This window comes from Megalopta genalis, chromosome 6, assembly GCF_051020955.1.
Source record: "Megalopta genalis isolate 19385.01 chromosome 6, iyMegGena1_principal, whole genome shotgun sequence".
Classification (NCBI taxonomy): domain Eukaryota; kingdom Metazoa; phylum Arthropoda; class Insecta; order Hymenoptera; family Halictidae; genus Megalopta; species Megalopta genalis.
Window position 1 is genome coordinate 22,634,910 of NC_135018.1, and position 19,008 is coordinate 22,653,917.

General features: G+C 34.6%; 1 protein-coding gene across 4 annotated transcripts in view; it reads left to right on the forward strand.

Moving 5' to 3' along the window:
- Positions 1-19,008, forward strand: part of dsb (scavenger receptor class B member debris buster) — a 49,424-nt gene that overhangs the window by 14,089 nt on the left and 16,327 nt on the right. For 3 of the 4 annotated variants that reach the window (XM_076523225.1, XM_076523223.1, XM_076523224.1), the window contains one exon: positions 5,087-5,838. The exons of the other annotated variant lie outside the window; for it this stretch is intronic. In XM_076523225.1, coding sequence (XP_076379340.1) covers positions 5,658-5,838 — 181 coding nt within the window. In that variant the 5' untranslated portion in view covers positions 5,087-5,657. The remainder of the gene's footprint in view (positions 1-5,086; positions 5,839-19,008) is intronic. 4 annotated transcript variants of the gene reach the window in all.

Consider the following 19,008-nt stretch of genomic DNA (forward strand, 5'->3'; position numbering starts at 1 on the left):
AATTCGTAAACAAAGCCGCGAATTGCATTTTCGCTAAGAAAAAAGTTACTTCAAATCATCTGAGGAATTACCCCTTTCCGGGTATTAACATAATTATGGGATACCCTGTATATGAAACTTGACCTCGATGTCATAGTCAGTGTAGAAAAGAATCGATTTTCAATGTAATATTTTTACATTTTATAATATAAATAATAAGAATAGTTAAAATTGTAACATGTATTATGATATCCAATGCTGCAAAAGATGTTCTTAGTAACATTTACGTCAAATAACGTTTAATTACTGCCAGATATTATTATAAAGAATAAATTGCGAACGTATGTCGTGACCTATCAATATTGAAATAATATGTTGCCGTTTAAAATTGTTTATGAATAGTCACCATGTAAATGACAGATTTACGATTCATCTGGAATTAATTAAAACTGTTGTTGCTTTATATAAAAGTAATCGTTTTTCAACTTAATACGTACTTACGCAAATTCAAAGAATCGCAATGTATACGGTACAATTAATGCTGTAATATGTTGTTTATCTGTTCCAATGCGATAATTACGTTTTTTCCACTTGTCTCAATTTTTTACATTCCATCGTCAATCTGTTCGTAATCAACTACTATTTGCATCTACTGTCACATATTAGTTAATTAATGTTTCTCAAATGACGCGACAGAGGAATTTCCCATAATTGCCTTGCTCCGTTAGGCAAGATACCAAAACCTAAAGGACACCGTTGCAGGTCCTTTTCCTGTCAGTATTTTCCCCTGGTATAAATTATTGTGCAAGCTAGCCAGAATCCTGCGATCCGCACAAACATCGCTGCGCTCCAACAAAAACAAGAATCTTTGATGAGCGAGCCAGAGCGTAGAAGTTAGGACTTTGCCTAAATAATATAAATGATCGTGTAAAGAAAAAGGCGAGTGTTGAATTCGATGTATGTTTTACCAGTTAAATGAGAGAGAAGGTGTATGTCTAACTCTATGTTCTTACATTACATCAGAAATGTGCTTTTTTGTACAACCAATAATTATAGCTTACATCTTTTTGCTCATCTACCAAAGACGTATAAAAATACACGTTAGAGTGGTCCTTAGCTATAGAATAACAAAATTTTTGTTTAAAGTTTAAACATTTTTTTAATGATTTCATTTGAAATCAAATTTAAAGTTTACTGTTACTCATTTAGGGTATTGTCTTTAGCCAAAAGAATGAAATGAATTCATCAACGTCTTTAAACTAATCGCAAATGCGATTATTGTTTTATTTTATTCTAGTACCTATATTAAGCGTAGATACTGAATGGAACCTAAAAAAATCATATTTTTTCATAAATTACGAAATCATTGCATCATGAAGGGGTTAACATCATTAATTAGTTTTAAGGTGATGTGGTTCAAGAATTCTATTATTTCAATAGACAAGCTAGAAAGTCCAACTTGATGGATTGTAAAAAACAGTGTGAAGCAAGAAAAACTGATACTTCACGGACGTTCGTTGATGAATTGCATCCTCCATCATTTAATAGCGTCCGTTATCATTATTGTAATTGATACCAACGAAAATGATGTACGTAACAAGGGTTTAATTGGATATTGCAATTAAATGTTTTAGCAACAATCATATAACGTTGTACTTTTGTAACCTTTATTTAATTAATTGACATTGGTTGCACAAATATGTATACTGTCAATAGATCGAGGAAGGTTATGTCACATATGATATATTCGAAAAAAATCAATACCTGCATAAATGAATGAGAGGAGTCTGAACTTCTTCCATGACACCGCAAGGCCGTATGCAAACTAGATAAAAACAGTATCAGGTGTTGAATTAGAATGTTATGTATAACTGTTTCGTTTGCATGTTATTCCCACTTCGTTAAAATTTCATTGATAAATGGACGAACAAAATTTTTGCAATCGCTAAACTCTAAAAATTAAAAAGACATTGAAATTGTACTAATTTCTTGCAGAGATTATGAAAAATTAGACCGGTTTTTTAATAAAAATTTAAATTTCTTTAGAGGATAAATTAGGCTTCTTTATAATTTTCGTTATAAGCTCAGATAAAAAGTTAAAAAAACGTGAGTTTTTTTATTTTATTTCTGTCATTTCAAGTAAAAGTAAAATTTAAAAAATGTATTTCAGTCATTGTACTGTAAACTAGTCCACCTATCATCTCCAAAAAATTCATTTCGTTCAAATTGAAAACAGTTATTCTGTTTCAAAAGGTTTCCGAATATTAATGCATTTCCACTGTCTGTCCTCGACTGTAAACTAATTTTTCGATATATTGCAATATTATAATTGAATCAGAGAAATGCGTCTTGGGACTTTCTCAGACGCGGAACCACGTACGACGTGAGTAAACACTAAGTATGTGTGCTAATAAGTAGTGAAAGTGTAAGTGCTACCAGTTTTCGTAGTTCGTTCTTTTTTGCTTCAAATTCTCCACGTTGTATCGTTTCACTTGACCTTTATTTCTATAACGTTTCTCGACTGACACAAAAGTTGTTTTCACACGTCTTTACTAGGAAAAAAAATAATTTCACTTTCATGATCTCACGATTTAAAATTTGTTCATCTCTCGGACTGTGATCTCATCAGTTACAGTTATTTACAGTTAGCATTTTCAATTTTTCAATCATACTACTCGTGGTAGAAAGTATTTATCTAAGCAATTTAAACGTCTATAGTAGCTTTTACTGTCGGTGAAAGTAATAGAATAAAATAACTGTCTTCTTTTAACATTTATGCTAATAATGGCATACCCATATTAAGCGGTTAATAGCATGTCTGCCATCTCCTAAATTTCTTGACTGCAACAAATTCTTTTCCAAAAATATAGTCTATCTCTGTTTACTATATTACTACAGGCAGCAAAATATATTACGTTAGCAGGTAGTGAACTACTAACGCTGTTTATCTTTAACTTGTGTTTAAAATGTGCATCATCTTTACATTGAAAAATTGCAAAACTATTCATGGGAATAGAATGGGATAGTTTCATTTACAGGAATAGAAACTTTAAATTCCTCGACCACCGTAGAAAAATTTGATTACCGATGAAAGGGATAAATAAAGCATTGACATAAAAATCAACACTTTTATTTTCGTGTAAAGTTGATAAGTGCTTTTTAAAATTAAACTTCAAAGTTTTAGACATAGAATGCTGTTTGTCCCATGTTGATGCCTGCAACACTATTCGAGGTACAATTTTTTGGATGAAAATTGTTACTAAACTTTCGAATCATAAAAAATTGAAACAATATCAAGGCGGTAATTATCTTTTTCTGAGCAGAGCACCAAATTATACGAACCTATGCATTTTTATTAAAATTCCATGACATAATTTTTATATAAGCTGAAAAACTGAAATTTTAATCAAATAATTATCATCGTTTTTCTACAGAGATTCCCGAATTTCAAAAAGTATGTAGTTGTTAATGTTAGATACTCTTTATTCATAAAGTAAACCATGTTGCTAGAAAGTACAAAATGGAAGTCCAAAGAAAGAAATATGTTGTAATTGCTTCTTTAACATATGAATGAATGCTTAAGTCGGTTCGTCAATACGGTATTTGACTTTTAAATGGTGTATTTTGTAGAAGCCCCTTTTTATGGAATACTAAAATAATATTTTCTAATTATCTTTGGAGAGAGAGAGAGAGAGAGAGAGAGAGAGAGAAAGATGTACATTGAATCATTTTATGACTGGAAATCTTCTAGAAATTCGTATTTCGTAATATTTCAAGTGAATAGATCTCCGTGCAATTATTTAAGAAAGCCATACAATCTACCTCTTGGTGCGGAAATGTTAAACAAATCAGTTTGTATAATATTGTTGTATAAAAACACACATCGTGCTAGGAAAGTTAATTTGTTATTACTCGATTGCCCCTAGCAATTTAAATATACAGAATGAGCCGGAATTCGTAGTACAACCGAGCAGAGTGTGATTCTACATGAAAAAATAAGATACAAATTTGATATAACATTTTTTTATCCGGGGCTCCTTTTTCGAGAAAATCGATTTTAAAATTTGTTCATCTCTGTAAAGGATTTAGTCGTCTATTCTTCCACCGCAGTTGCCTCCGTCCGAGATAGTGTTTACAAACCTTGACAATGACAGAAATATTTCGTTTACTACATACTGTAATAGTAGTAGTTGTTCAAAAGAAGTCCGCTGAGGAAAGTATAGGACCGATTCCCACCAACACACTCATATTAACGTTCTCACAGAAGTAGAATAAACGCGTTTCCCTTGTTGGTAGAATAGATCCGTCGTTGCTACCATACTGAATTTTCATGAAACAAGGGACTCAAGTTCGGCCGACGAAATCCAAACGACGCCTTCTGACTCCCGTCACGTCTTGCTCTCTCGTGGTCATCATTTTCGTTTTTTTTGTAGTCTGTGTGTGTATTATTTATGCGACCACGGGTTAGCGAGACGCGCGACCGGAGCAGGAGGCGCAGAACAATCGAGACAAACTGAACAGACATAACAAACACAAGATACAAGAGCGTTGACTTATTCCTAAAGCATTAACTTCGAATTCTTCTGATGAGCACATGATATATGAGCCGTTTATTTTGAAAGTGGTATAAGTCACTTTGTTTTTAAGCCGATACATTTAAGGGTTTGCGTTTTAACACGTTTAAAAATATGGACGCTAACTTTCGAGAAGATTTACTTGTATTTGTTATCTCAGGATACTGATATTTTTCTCAGTATAAATAATTTCGTATAAACACTAAAAAATCATCACTTTTCGTTACGGTAAAGTGATTTATGCCACTTTCAAAATAAACGACTCATATTTGTAATTACTAATTACAGTAAATTCTCCCTAATTGACGCTCAGCTTGTACACAAAAATGGACAATTTGTGAAGAGGAGGTACAATTATTCGAGCCTTGCATCCTGTTTTTATAGTTGTTGACAATCGGTAACTATAAATAATTGAATAATCGTATCTCCTCTTTCCAAATTGTCCATTTTTGTGCGCAATCTGAGCGCGAATTGGGGAGAAAACTGTATAAGTTTATCATTTGATTTGACAGTTATTTCTTTTTGTGTTTCAGAAAAGGACAAGACGATTTTTCAAAGCGGCGCACAGTGAATAAACGTGAATCATAAGGCATTTTTATGAATAACGGCATAAGAGAACGAGGGAACAATCCAGAATAAAAACAGAAATTGAAATAATTGAAATAAAGCTGACGGGTAAAAATTGTATGTATTGATCTGTTGCGACACAAAGAACATCCTATGCCTTTCGACAACGTTTCAAGGACAAGTCATGTGCATTTCCGAATACGATGTTCTGAGAAGTGCCGTAAGATAACACTTTCCACAAGTAACACATCGTAGATTACCTATGACGAGATTTCTACGGTGTAGTGACGACAAACAGAGCACAGAACATCCAATTATTCTACGTATCCTATTTCGCCAGGGGAGCATAATTAAACAAACCCATTCGGATTATCGTTCTCATGATCTTGAATACTACGAATTATCTTAAATTATTGCAGTGTGAATGGTACCATAGGACTTTCACAAAAAATACGTTTACGAGCCAATTAGTCGGTGGACACGTTTGGAGCAAATTTCAAGACTTGTTTGTCGACAGATTTCTCAAAAAATCTCAACATGAAGTTAATAGGGTCGTTGTTTGGGATCAGATCGCCCAAAACGATGGGCAGACAGTACATGAAAGTAGGAAGAAACGCTCTTTTCGGTGTAAGGACAGATCAACAAGATAGCCTATGCTCGGACACAGTCCCCAAGCCTCTGTCGTTTCTTCTTACCCAATCTGGGAAACTTAAACACGGTAAGTCTCTTCTTATTAAGCAATATTAATTAGAACTCAGCCTCTGTTATTGGATCTACTAAAATTGAAGTCAAATATAAAATGTATTAACCCTTTACGGTCGTATATCTACTCTCAGCCACCACAACGTTTACACCGATCCAGTCGTATATCTGCTCTAAGCCATTACAGCAAAATACTATGTATAAACTTAATACGACCTCGAAGGGTTAAAATTGAAGTGAAATATAAAATATATACTATATTCAGGTCAGATATAAAATACACTAAACTCAAGTCAAATATAAAATGTATTAAAGTCAAGCAAGCTATGTTTACAATTATTATAAAGTCGTTACAATTTTATAATCATAGAGATAAAAGATGTGGTAATAATACGAGTATTTCGAACAGTTACAATAGAAAGATTTTGCTACAATTACAAATTTTCCTTTGACAGTAACGAAACACAGAAAATACTGCATTTTTGGCACTGTGCTCCACATAATTTTTACATATGGCTGAAGTACATTGATTTAGCTACATGTTCTCCAATAACATAATTTTCCGAGTGTTTGTGATTTTCTTGTATTCTTCTTTTTCAGTAATTTTTTAATTTCTGTAATATTCTTCAACATTTGTCTCAAAGAATCGTAGAAACTTAATCCTTAGAAAATTGAACGTTTTATAGTTCCGAGAAAAACAAATATCTCTTCGGGATGAAATTACGAAACGGTACTTCGTCGTCCGTGCCCATACGGTTGCAGGCTCGCGATTCATGATTATGTCAATCACTGTTAAGGTGCAGGATGAACTCCGAACTCTCCTAGCCATAAAGAGAAATAGTGAACGAAAACGGAATGACGGTGCGATGTAAAATTGGCATCGCAATGCCAAGAGTGACGTAGAAGTTATGTCTGCATTATGAATTCGATGCGCAAATGAAGATCCTGCCGCAATTCTTCGTAACGCGGTAGATTAAATGGGTTACACTTGTATATCACTTTAAACAATAATGCAAGATAGAAATGACACAAAACACACAATGCACAAATTCTCTTGATCTGGTATACACTAAATATATTAGTAATGTATTACCGTATTAAAAATATTGTTTATAACTGTTTAAAAAGTGCAGTGTAACATGATATATTTTTCACTAAATCTTTATGCATGCAATGCTGGCTGTTTCATGTTGATATTTGTAATATTATTCGTGTTATGATTTTCTTAAGTATTCTATGCCCTAAACTTTTGGCTCTAATAACTAAAAAACTCTGAACAATGTAGAGATTTTCATCCGTGCGTCAAATTTTACAAGGCCAAAAATTATTATTAAGAACCGAAGACATGCTAAAATTGCCTGTCTATTGATAACAAAATGGCAGATTTACCTTCTTACAGTTTCTGTGGGAGTAATGGTCTAGGGCTAAATGTGATTAACAGAGGTTTCTAGGCACCCTCGGCTGTGACATTCGGTAACCAGACCCTCCAAGAATAACATCCACATGTGTTAGGCAATATAACGTCGAGCTACTTATCATTCCCAACTTTCTCTTGCCAGTCTCTTGTAAATATTCGTGTGACAACCGATAGTTGGAGGATGACCCAACGCGGTCACCAGCTATTGGGGTGGGATTGAAACTCGTGTAGGGATGTATACATGTAATATTCAGAAAGACAATCTTCACGGAAAAAGCGTATCTTCAGCCTGGAGTAGTTTGGAGTTCACGGTAGTTTAGAGTTTACAGTAGAGACATGGTTTTAGCATGATGTTGTTGCACCTTAGAACAGGCTATTCAAGCAGTTCGTAACGGTCTTCCCTGTAAGGTCATTCCGCGAAGGGAAACGCCAACTGTCTTCCTATGTGTCCGGATTAAACCGCACTATTATTTCCGGGGTGGTGTTATCTGCAGAATAAGATTCATTGGAAGATAATACAGCTCCTAAACTGACACTAATATTAGGAGGAATGTGTGCACTCTCAGTTCAAAGAATGTCAGAACAGTAGTGACCAACATTTACGTAACACTGTTATTGGCTCGTAAATTCCTATATACTTCAGTTTTACACCGGTATGATAAACACTTGAAATATTTCGTAATATTTAATTTATCCTACATTCAACCGACGAGTACCCTTTTTGGACAACGTGTATTTGTATTTCCCATCAGAGTAAAAAACAAGTTTTGTAACGAGATGTAATTTTGTAGTCTGTTTTGTACTTCTTGAAATAGTTCGGTGAAATTTCGTGGTGACATTTCGTTCTTGAAATATGATGCAAACAATAAAGTGCAGTCGAGGCGGACAGATATTAAATATAGAGAAATTCTAGTATATTATCTTTATAAAAAGTGCAATATTTCGTTACACACATTGCTATGTCTCTGCAGCAGCATTAACGCCCAGAAAAGTTTCTTATACAGTTGCTTTATTCTTTTTCCCTAAAAGGTGACGTTTGGTTTGACCTGGTGGACATGCAATCTTTAAGAAACGTAACATATGTGTTACCAATGTGTGTGGTAGATTTCCTTTTTCTATTTTCTACAGGAAATAGAGATGAAAGTGTGTTAGCAAATGCAAACTATTCTAACACTAGCATCGCTCTGTGTTCACTCTGTCTAGGACTATCTCGTGTCAATAAGCGACGCAACCATTTAAAGATGATGAATCGTGAAAACAAATGAAAACTAGAATTTTCCGCAAGATTAGATGGAAATTATGATTTATACTACAGTTCTACGCATCGAAGTGACACGAACTATAAAAACGACTATGTGTGTATATATATACACGACTGTGTATGTATTTCTATTTCAAAGAATACAACGAATTGGAAAGCCTGCTACTGGGGGATTAAAGGAAATGGTGGGGCTCGTCGGAATGCGCCGGTGAAACTTACCTAAGTGAAGGCGTTAAGGCGATTTCAAGATCAGCTTACTGAATTTTTTCAAACGACTCGTGGTGCACGTACATTTTCTACGCAAAAGAGAGGACGTGTCGAGACGAGTTCAACGTCCTCGCACGATCCACGATTTTAATAATAATAAAAATGGAAACACGAGACTATGTTATGGACCTTTGAAAACCATTCTAGGAACTTGAACTGCTCGGAAAATGAAATCTTAAATTTTCAAACATAAATCACAATCAATGTAAAATGCGTATACATATAGGAAACATTTCTAGAAAACTTTCTACGAAGCTATACGTATCTGCTTCCTCTTACCCCGGAATAATCATGCTTCCTTCCTTCTTCCTGCATCGAGATCAGGAAGAAATTCTTAACTCTTCTAGAGAAACTTGAATTATCGTAAGAACTTCTCGTTTTCTCCATCGCGAGGAATGCACATGTTACCTGGTTTCAGCCCAAGTGCCGTTCCAACTAACAAGCTTGATTACCGATATAGAGCATTCTTTCAGTGAACTTGAAATAATAGTTTTCTTTCGCTTAATGTTTTGCGGTGTTGCGCAGCCCTTGGGGCATTTAACGTTGTAACAAACGTAAAACAAATGGAAACACTAGATAATATTGAAATTTTCGCTACTGCTTTTAGCATCTAAAGAAACGACACATTTTTTGATGGAAGCATACAAATTGTACGCGAAGGAGAATACTGTTAATGTAAAAATGTTTGTATGCTTTCTGTGCAAATATGAATGCATATATTCACCAAAACATTATTTTTAAATGCACACTCAAAGTAAAAGTATTTTTTGCGTACATTGAAAAAGTTCAGCTTGTATGAAATATTATAATGCGAACAATGCAATTTCCCGTTTGTCTATGCTTATAAACAAGCAAGGTATAAATTTACTATTAAATTATATCGTAGTGCTCCAACAAGGTTCCACAAGTAGTTAATGTCAAATGAAAGAAGTTCGCAAATCATTTTACTAATTTACCTACGTAGATAATTATTTAGTTCCGAAACTATATTTTAAAAAGGCATACCTTTGTTGGTAATGTATAACTGATGGGCTCGGCAGATTCTCTCGCCAGATGTTAACCCCAATGTTAATGACATGTCCATGAAAAGTTTCCTTATACTAATCCAGCCTCATTAACAAGTGGCTGTTCAAACAGTTCCTTCAATATCGTTCGTACCTTTCTACTTCTTCAATCTTACCATACCAGACTGATTAGTCGCGAGTCGCGACTATCGCCGCGAGTTTCTCTCGCGGCTCGATCGAAAAGTTTCGAGAGAACGGATCCAATCTCCGTTACCACCTGTGACACCGTACCCCGCGAATGGTGGGATCAGTGGATTGTAACCGTTCAGCATGCTTGCGATAGTAAGGGACCAACAGGAAAGATGTACAGACCATAATAGTGGGGCCTGCCTACTAACACCTGTTCCACTGACCCACTGCACTTCAACCCACGTTATCGTATATTACTGCTCATTAAAGTATCGTTCGATCGACGCGCATTTCGCCTTTTCACCTACGGTAAATGCAGGAAAACGTACATAATCGATTCCTCTAAGTCGTGTAGTAGTAGAGTCGTTGCCTTTCTTCAGCTTTAATGAATGAATGCCTTCAAACCGAAACTATATTCTTACCGAGAGCTTATCTATGGGTAGCATTTTATAAAATATTTATTTGTGTGTTTAATAATACATACAATTTGGATTTTAATTTAGAGTAAACATTCCTTACGTATAGTTTTCGAGGGAATTTATTTGCAAGAAGGATGCGAATTCTCCGGCGTCTTGTGTGTACGGTAATATTATAGTTACGCACACTTGAACCATGGCTGAAGTGAAAGGACACCTAGGATACGCCAAGTTTAGCGGATACTTTTCAATTAATTCGTTAAACCAACCACGTAGAAGAAAATTTAATCATAGCCGACGGTAGTGTGAACTTGAAAGAGATACGGTACAGGTTCGCAAATAGGCTACATGTGTATGTACCTATATCAGACTTTCTTATGCACGACGTAATATAATAAGTATAACCTAGACTTTCGAAACTGTTTTCCTACAGACTAAAAATTACATACGTGTACATAATCAATTGATAAGCGATGCTCTATTCAAAAATAGAGATAATTAGTTAGTTTTGATTTGTACGTTATTAATAGTTCAAATCTACCAGCACGACAAAATTCAAACTTTTCCTTATTTTTATTCCAAATCATCATGTCAAATTATTGCTTTCTCTTTTCCTTAGTGCAGAACGCTTTCGTGTTTCTATTTCCCGGATGCATTTTTCACGTTTTAGTATTTAAACAGTTACACCACTAGACTGCGGATTTTATACATTCATTGTAAAAATTAATAAGAGAAATACAAGATAACGAAAACATTAGAAGAATTTGAAAGTATTGTAACATTATTTTTAATTGATAAAAACTATTAAACGAATAAATTTATATCGTTTTATACAATTACTCAACAAAATTTTTATTTTGCACAAATATCTCCACTCTAACTAGAGAGGAAGCAGATACGTATAGCTTCGTAGAAAGTTTTCTAGAAATGTTTCTCCTACATATATACGCATTTTACATTGATTGTGATTTATGTTTCAAAATTTAAGATTTCATTTTTCGAGCAGTTCAAGTTCCTATCGCTAATCTTTGTACTCATTAAAATTACTCGGACCTTTCTTTTTATTTCGATGCTCTTAAGAAGCAAATAGAAGGAAGAGAGATTGCAGACAACAATCCGTACTACACCTATCTCTTCCGATAGTGTTCGCCGTTGGCAACATACTTTACAGTTTGCGCCTATTGACGGGCGTTAATTCACTTCAAATGTGCATAATGCCTGGTTCAGACAAGTCCATTAATTTAGTAAGGCAGCTATTTACTAGTAAACGGTTTCCTTCATAAGGAGGTGTCCGGATTAGTTGAGCTTTGGAATTCACGGAGAAATGGACAGCATCGCCATCGCGTAGCAATAAACAAAATAAAAATACGGTTCAGATTTTACTGGAAGAAGTCGAAGCACACACACAAGCCAAACGTGTATGGATTAGAAAATGGATTTGTAGAAGGAATTCGTTGAGATCAAGTAATGAATTCTGTTAAACAAACGCGCCCAGATTTGTTGCAACAGTTAGCAGTGAGGGAAACCTACTCGTCCAAAAGAATCCAACGAAATTGATCTACTCGACGAAAATGTTATGTCCATACATAGTAAGCTACTAAACTAAATTACTGGTTATGTCTGAACCTGCCTTTAGTTACAGCAAATTGGTGCTCATCAAATTGCTTTTTTAACCAGTTTTCTTCTTCTACTTTTCGTCTTTTTGTTGAAAGTTATTACGAGATTTGCAAATGCATGACTTCTCAAAATCAGATGGTTTAATTTTAGCAGTATGTTCAACAGGACGTCACCAAATTCCTGGCACAATACAGGTAGAGAGAAGTCTGCATGAAAAAATAAGAGGCATATAAGGCATATAATCATCAATCAATGAGCAAGTAACCATCATTTTCTTATATCTTAGATTTGGATTTCATCTGAAAACAAACATTATTTTATCGACTTTTAGGTTTGCTTATAACGGTCTCCAAAGTCACTCGTCTATGGTCACTAATTAAAAAATAAATAACTTTAAATAATAATTAAAAAAATAAATAACTTTAAATAATAATTAAAAAAATAAATAACTTTCAATAATTTAACGTTCGGATAATTTTCCTTCACCAGATTTGAGATACATAGATTTTTAATCGGATTTTCAGCAAAAATGTCTTCAATATTCTTCTTATCTTCATTGAAATTGTTTAACACGATGTTTTCAGAACGAAGAGTTTATTTTACGAACCATTAAGATTATATTCACGTATCTTCCTGGGGTTCTGTTGCTGAGATTTAAATAACGCGGATGAAAACAACGGTATTGATAATTAATCTAAGAGAGGAACAGATTATATTTGTCTCCTTCTACGTGCATGCTTGGTTGACAGTAGCCAGCAAGCGTTGAAGAACGCTCTGAGAACGTAGGAAGTGGAAAACCGCACGTCTCACATCTTTCATCATTCAATCCCGTTATCATTGCGGCTCGAGCGCAGCCGTATCTCAAAATTGGTTTATGAATGATGCATACACGATTATTCCGATGCATTCCAATGATTGCATAATGCAAATAATCAAGATCGTAATGAATGAACCTCGCCTAACAACGAGTAAAATGGACTGGTAACACACGCGATTACATGAAGTACTAAGCGAATCCGCTAATTACGATTCATTAGTAAATTAGCTTGTAAATAGTCTCAATTTCTCTCTATCTCTCTTCCGTTTTTATAGAAAACAATTACCATTCTCTACTGGAATTCAGAGTGTGTCTGCTAAATTTTCACCATCCGCGGTGAAAGTTACTTCCAGTTAAATAAAAAAAAACTTAGATCCTGTGCAAGAAAAGTGAGACCACCACGTGAATTGATCTCAGAAAGTTAGTTTTACAACGTTCGATTCGAAACTATAAACTACACGCGTAGATCGCAACTTTCTCTAATGTGCGTATAGTCACTGATACACTTTTGCTTCTCCGTGCGCATTTAGAAAATACGTTCTCTTTCAGGAATGATTTATCACGTTCGGGTGAGAAGGCGCGAATGTAGATATTAGCACCGTTCGATTATAGCGTAAAGGCCGCACTGGAAGCTACTGCAATTTCTCAAGTAAAGAAAGGAATTATGAAAATCTTTTGTATATATATATATGTACATCAAATGTTTGATGCATTGGAACGTTTCAACGCAAGGTTTTAATCACCTCGAAGGATGCAGGTTTCGATCTGACACTTGCTAGATCGCTTACCTGTTTTTGTAACCTAAACTTAATTCATGAAGGACGCAAACTCGTTTCGAGCAAACCACTTATCCAGTTTTTCTGACTTGGTAATGGACAAATTTTATTCGGTTTCACTATTGCAACATTTAAATCTTAGAAATGCATTTGAATATAAAAATAATTGGTACATTCGTCGATTACTTGAAACTAAAAGATGTATTGGAAGTCATTACGGTGTACATTGCGATAGAGATGTTTTATGTGTTTTGCTCTTACGTGCTGATGCTAAATGCTCGTTATTAAATTAATAGTACGGACCTAATCGAGGAGGAAATTTTCAAAAAGATTTGAGAAATGAATTATTTTATTTTTGAGTCATTAAAATGCTGTCGATAATGCGTTAAGTAGAGGATAACATTTTTTCATTTGACGCCTAGTTTTAAAGGTAATCGATTTTGAATAGCCATCGGGTTTTTGTATTCGATTTTCCCGAAGACGAGGTGCCAAATGAAAAAATCTGATTCTATTCTTCAACTTAATTTTGCATGTAGATTCAATTAAGATTAATTATCGCATTGAAAATATGTGAGATAAAAATAAATCTATCAAATAAAAAAAAAGTTACTAAGAAATTAAAAGTGTCGTCAGTGAATTATAGCAAGACTTTAATATTTAATTTTCTGTGACATTGAATATTTGAACTTTTGTAATTCTACGTCTGTAGAGAATTCAAAGCAGATTTATACTGCGAAGTATGCAAAGTTCAATGACATAGATACAGGTTTTTGAGATTGACCTTTTGAACAACTTTTCTCTCTACCAGATATTCGTAAAAATGTATAAATCCGATACTATGCATGTTTTCATATTTTCTGAGACGTTTCCATTTGTTTGTCAAACTTCAATTGTGTTCACGGTTAGATTTTGAGAGATTTTTCAATATCATCACAATTTCAAATATGTGACGGCACAATCAATTCTCTTCAATATGCTACAACGTTTCTTTCAAACAGTTTTCGATATTTTTCGTACTTTTCGAAATATTTGACTGCGAAGATTTAAATGAGACACCCTATATAGGTGATATAACGAGAACCATATATGTATGTGTAAGAGAAAATCGATCAGAATATGGACCTTGGCAATGTATTTCAAGATCATTAAAGTCGACGAATTTAGGTCATGGCTAAAAATTTTTTACGATTAAATGTTAAAAATTAAACATTCTTAGAGAGCGTCTGATTCATAATATTCAAGTGTTGATACATTAGAAATTCATAAATTGAAAAATTTATCCGTTGAAATTTACAAAATGGATAATGATATAACACAACATTCAAAAAACTTAAAAATAGTCGGACTACATTAACCGAATTAGGGGTATTATACAAATTTCTAATTTTTCTTTAAATGTCAATCCTTGATGGGATGACAGTAATTATATTAGAAAAAGGCACTGACCCTGTCGCGTCTCCTCCATTTCTTTATTACATATCTAAGAGATGCGTGTAGTAACTACAGAGCACTGCAAGGTGTCCTCTATGATGCAAGAATGACGTAAATATAATTGGTTTCATTATAATTGCTTGTTATGTGTAGAACTTTCATCGCTTAGGGACCTTGTACAATGGCAGTATTAGTATAATTAGCACGTTTACATGGTTTCATTCAGCATTGTTTTACCTGCTAATTGATTCAACCTATCATATCTTTTTAAAAGTACAGTAATTTCTTCCTAATTCGCGCTCAGATTGCGCACAAAAGTGGACAATTTTGGAAGAGGAGATACGATTATTCGAGCCTTGCGTCTCATTTTAATAGTTGTTGACAATCAGTAACTGCTTGCATTCATCGCTTACATTTGAAATGATTACAACATGAAGAAATTGAAAGACTTATCCCGAAACATAATATTTATTTAGTAAATTGAGATTTATCGTGTGCTGATAAAACTGGCGTTACTAAACACTTGTTTCCTTTGATTCGAATTCACTGTATTCTTATCCTATACCTAACATTAAAGTTTAATGATTACATGTATTTTTCCCATTACATGGATTTGTGTTATCTTTTTAACATACCATACTTCCACTCCATTTATCATTCATCTACCGGCATCGTTTTACTCAATTAATATTTTATTTCTCAAACATGATAGTTTAACTAACAGAACAGTTATTCAGATAGAGTGTCATAGATCAAGTCCTTACGGATTACATACCACGATAAATCGCGTTGTGTTTTGCTCATCTTAGATTAGGCTATCTACATATCAATGTGCCATCCATATTCATACGCATACATGCATGAAACAATAGTTTAAATAGCAATTTTGCGCGATTTAATTCAACAAAATATCAGCCTGAACGCAAAGTTCATTATGCATTCGAAGAAAACTGAAGTTGCTGCATCGCATGGGAAATGATCTTACATCCATCAAGCTATGGGTGAAGTGTAATGACAATAATGATCGCTTTTTTTCTCGCGGAGCAAAATTTCCAGCTCGTTAATCTCCGGTCTCTCACGAAGCTCTCGTACCTGACCGTCATTGGACCCTTCCGCTGGAATGCAGTCAGTGTTACAAAACCGCACCTGTCCAAACATTTTTACCAGTAGTGGGTTGCAAAACGTGGACGCTGTTATTTATGACGTATAAAGTTGCGCATACGCCGAAACCGAGACGGTACACGCGTGCGTGCACGCACCAATACAATTTCCAGATCACTTTCACTCGCAGCAACCGTTCAGAAAAACGCCGGCAGAAGCACGGTCCACGGTCCAGTATAGCGCAGCATTTTTGGTCCGATTGACTGGCCTCGTCACGTTTTCGATATTACGTATTTCAACGGCCATTGGGTAATCGTGTCGATGAGATAATATCGGGACATGTAACATCGACCGCCCTCCGTTATTACATATATATTACCCTACCAACCTCGTTATTTCGTTAACTTGGTGGGAGCCAAGTTAAGCGTTTGGGAAACGCATTTCATTTCGCGTGTCATCTCCCCCTGCAAGATATCGAAATTATCGAAGTAAGAAGATGGTAGAATCTCCACGTAATCAGTACCAGTTAGAAAAATGAATATTCGGATAATAGAACGATTACCTAGACACATCGTTGCATATGGATCGTTTTAGATTGCATTATTTACTGTTAAGTAAAAGGAGATTTCTATTTCGCAGAGATTAAGGTCAAACTGAAATCTTATTACTCTATTTACAAGTTTCTCGACTCGCAGATTTTTTGCCAATCATCGATGACCCACTCTAGGCTTTGCCTTCAGACTACACATTTCGTACTTTGGCAAATAAGAAGGTACACGTTCATGGGCCACCGGTAGTCAACACGGCGTGAACAACAGGTTACATAAGGTCGATGCCGCAAGAAATCTGTTAATGTTTGTATTAACATCAAAATTCAAATATGTGATTGCACCAGAACGATCGAATTACAAAAGAATAGAAAAACAAAGAACTTTTATAGCTGATACATTTATTCGACTTTTGTTCCTTAATTAAAACCATTTTGATATACATCCTACTCTACGTACGTTTATCTTACGTATGCTTTAAGTATACTTTATTAGAACTGTAATTGTGAGGCTAAATCGTTATTTTAGAGGGAACGACAGTAAATTCTCCCCAATTGTCCTTCAGCTTGTGAACAGAAATGGGCAATTTGGGAAGAGGAGATACGATTATTCGAGCCTCGCGGCTGCTTTTTAGAGTTGTTATCTCCTGAGAGTTGGCATCTCCTCTTCCCAAATTGTCAATTTCTGTTCACAAGCTGAAGGATAATTGGAGAGTATTTACTGTAGTAGGTATTTGCAGAAAACTTGGAAAAGGCGAAAGATTTATTCGTGCTTTGAAGGGAAATCAGAGTAAATAAACTTCGAATAAATACTGCAAGGTCATCCGGAGGTCATGGTATAACAGGTCGTTGAGTTCGTGTTGACATGGGCTACAATAGTATGAAGTAAACACTATTCCATGCAATTTAAGAAAAATATAGGTTAATCTTGATTTTTTTGGAATAAAGCATTTTCTCTGAAATCGTTTACATTGCAATCTATAGCTGATCAAAAACTGATTAACTTTTGTTACGAACATTTTTTTGTCAGACCGTTGGAAGTGCTTTAAAAATCGTGACGACGCGACGGTTACGTGGAACATCTTGTATATGTATAAATGAATCCCTCATTTAACCAGCGATCACGTTTCAACCGTTTAAATCAATTTATGTTCATTGTAAGGGCGTATAATTTTTATCTGAAACTTTTTTTTGAATAATTTATGTTTCTCGAGATATTTGAGCATTCCACATTCACCATATCATATCAACCATACGTCATTATTCGCTTCATTTCTCTCTTAATATATCAATTATCGAAGTATACAAAACAAGTTGTTCTTATCAAACGCTTATTGTGACTAAACACGTTCCATTTTTACACTCTGGATAATCAAGAGTACATATCGTCACGATCCAGTTACTTTACTTCAGTGAACTACTAAATTATACTTTACTAAAGTGGATTTTAACTGTTTGCCATCGAGATCTAGTGCCACTCAATCTTTTTATATTTTGGATAGTAGAACATCATGCACTTTACAATTGAGAGTAAGTATATACATTTTCCGCACTTCCACAAATTTTACAATGCCAATATAGTTATTTCCCTTGGTTAATTCCCATGAGACCGTTACTCAAAGTGTTTGTTACCTGTAATGGTAGTCATCGTAGTCGATAACACCCTTGTAGAATGGAACGCAACGATGATTGCCAGTTATGGTTTCACTCATTTGGTCCAGTATCGACAGTATTGCGAATGCGTCGATAATTAACATCTTTAAGAAAACCTCACGTACAGAACGTGCAATTTTTAAATAAAAATTATCACAACTTCTGGCTGCTAATGTACAGTATGGCCACTTGAAAGTGGAATACTCAAATATCTCGAGAAACGTAAATTATTCGAAAACATGTTTCAGATAAAAATTACACGTTCTTACAATGAACATGAGGTATTCTCAGAGGGAAATTTCTTTAAACGTTTGAAACGTGATCGCTGGTTAAATGAAGAATTCGGATGTTTTATGTAATCGTCTCCACGATTTTTCGAGAATTTTCGACGTTCAGGCAAAAAAATCTTCCTAACAAAAGTTAATCAGTTTTTGATCAGCTATAGATTGCAATGTAAACGATTTCAGAGAAAATGTTGTATTCCAAAAAAATCAAGATTAACCTATATTTTTCTTAAATTGCATGGAATAGTTTTTACTTCATATTATTGTAGCTCGTGTCTATACGAATTCAATGACCTGTTATACCATGATCTCCGGATGGCCTTGCAGTATTTACTTGAAGTTTATTTACTTTGATTTCCCTTCAGAGCACGTGTATATCTTTTGCCTTTTACTCGAAGTTCTCTGT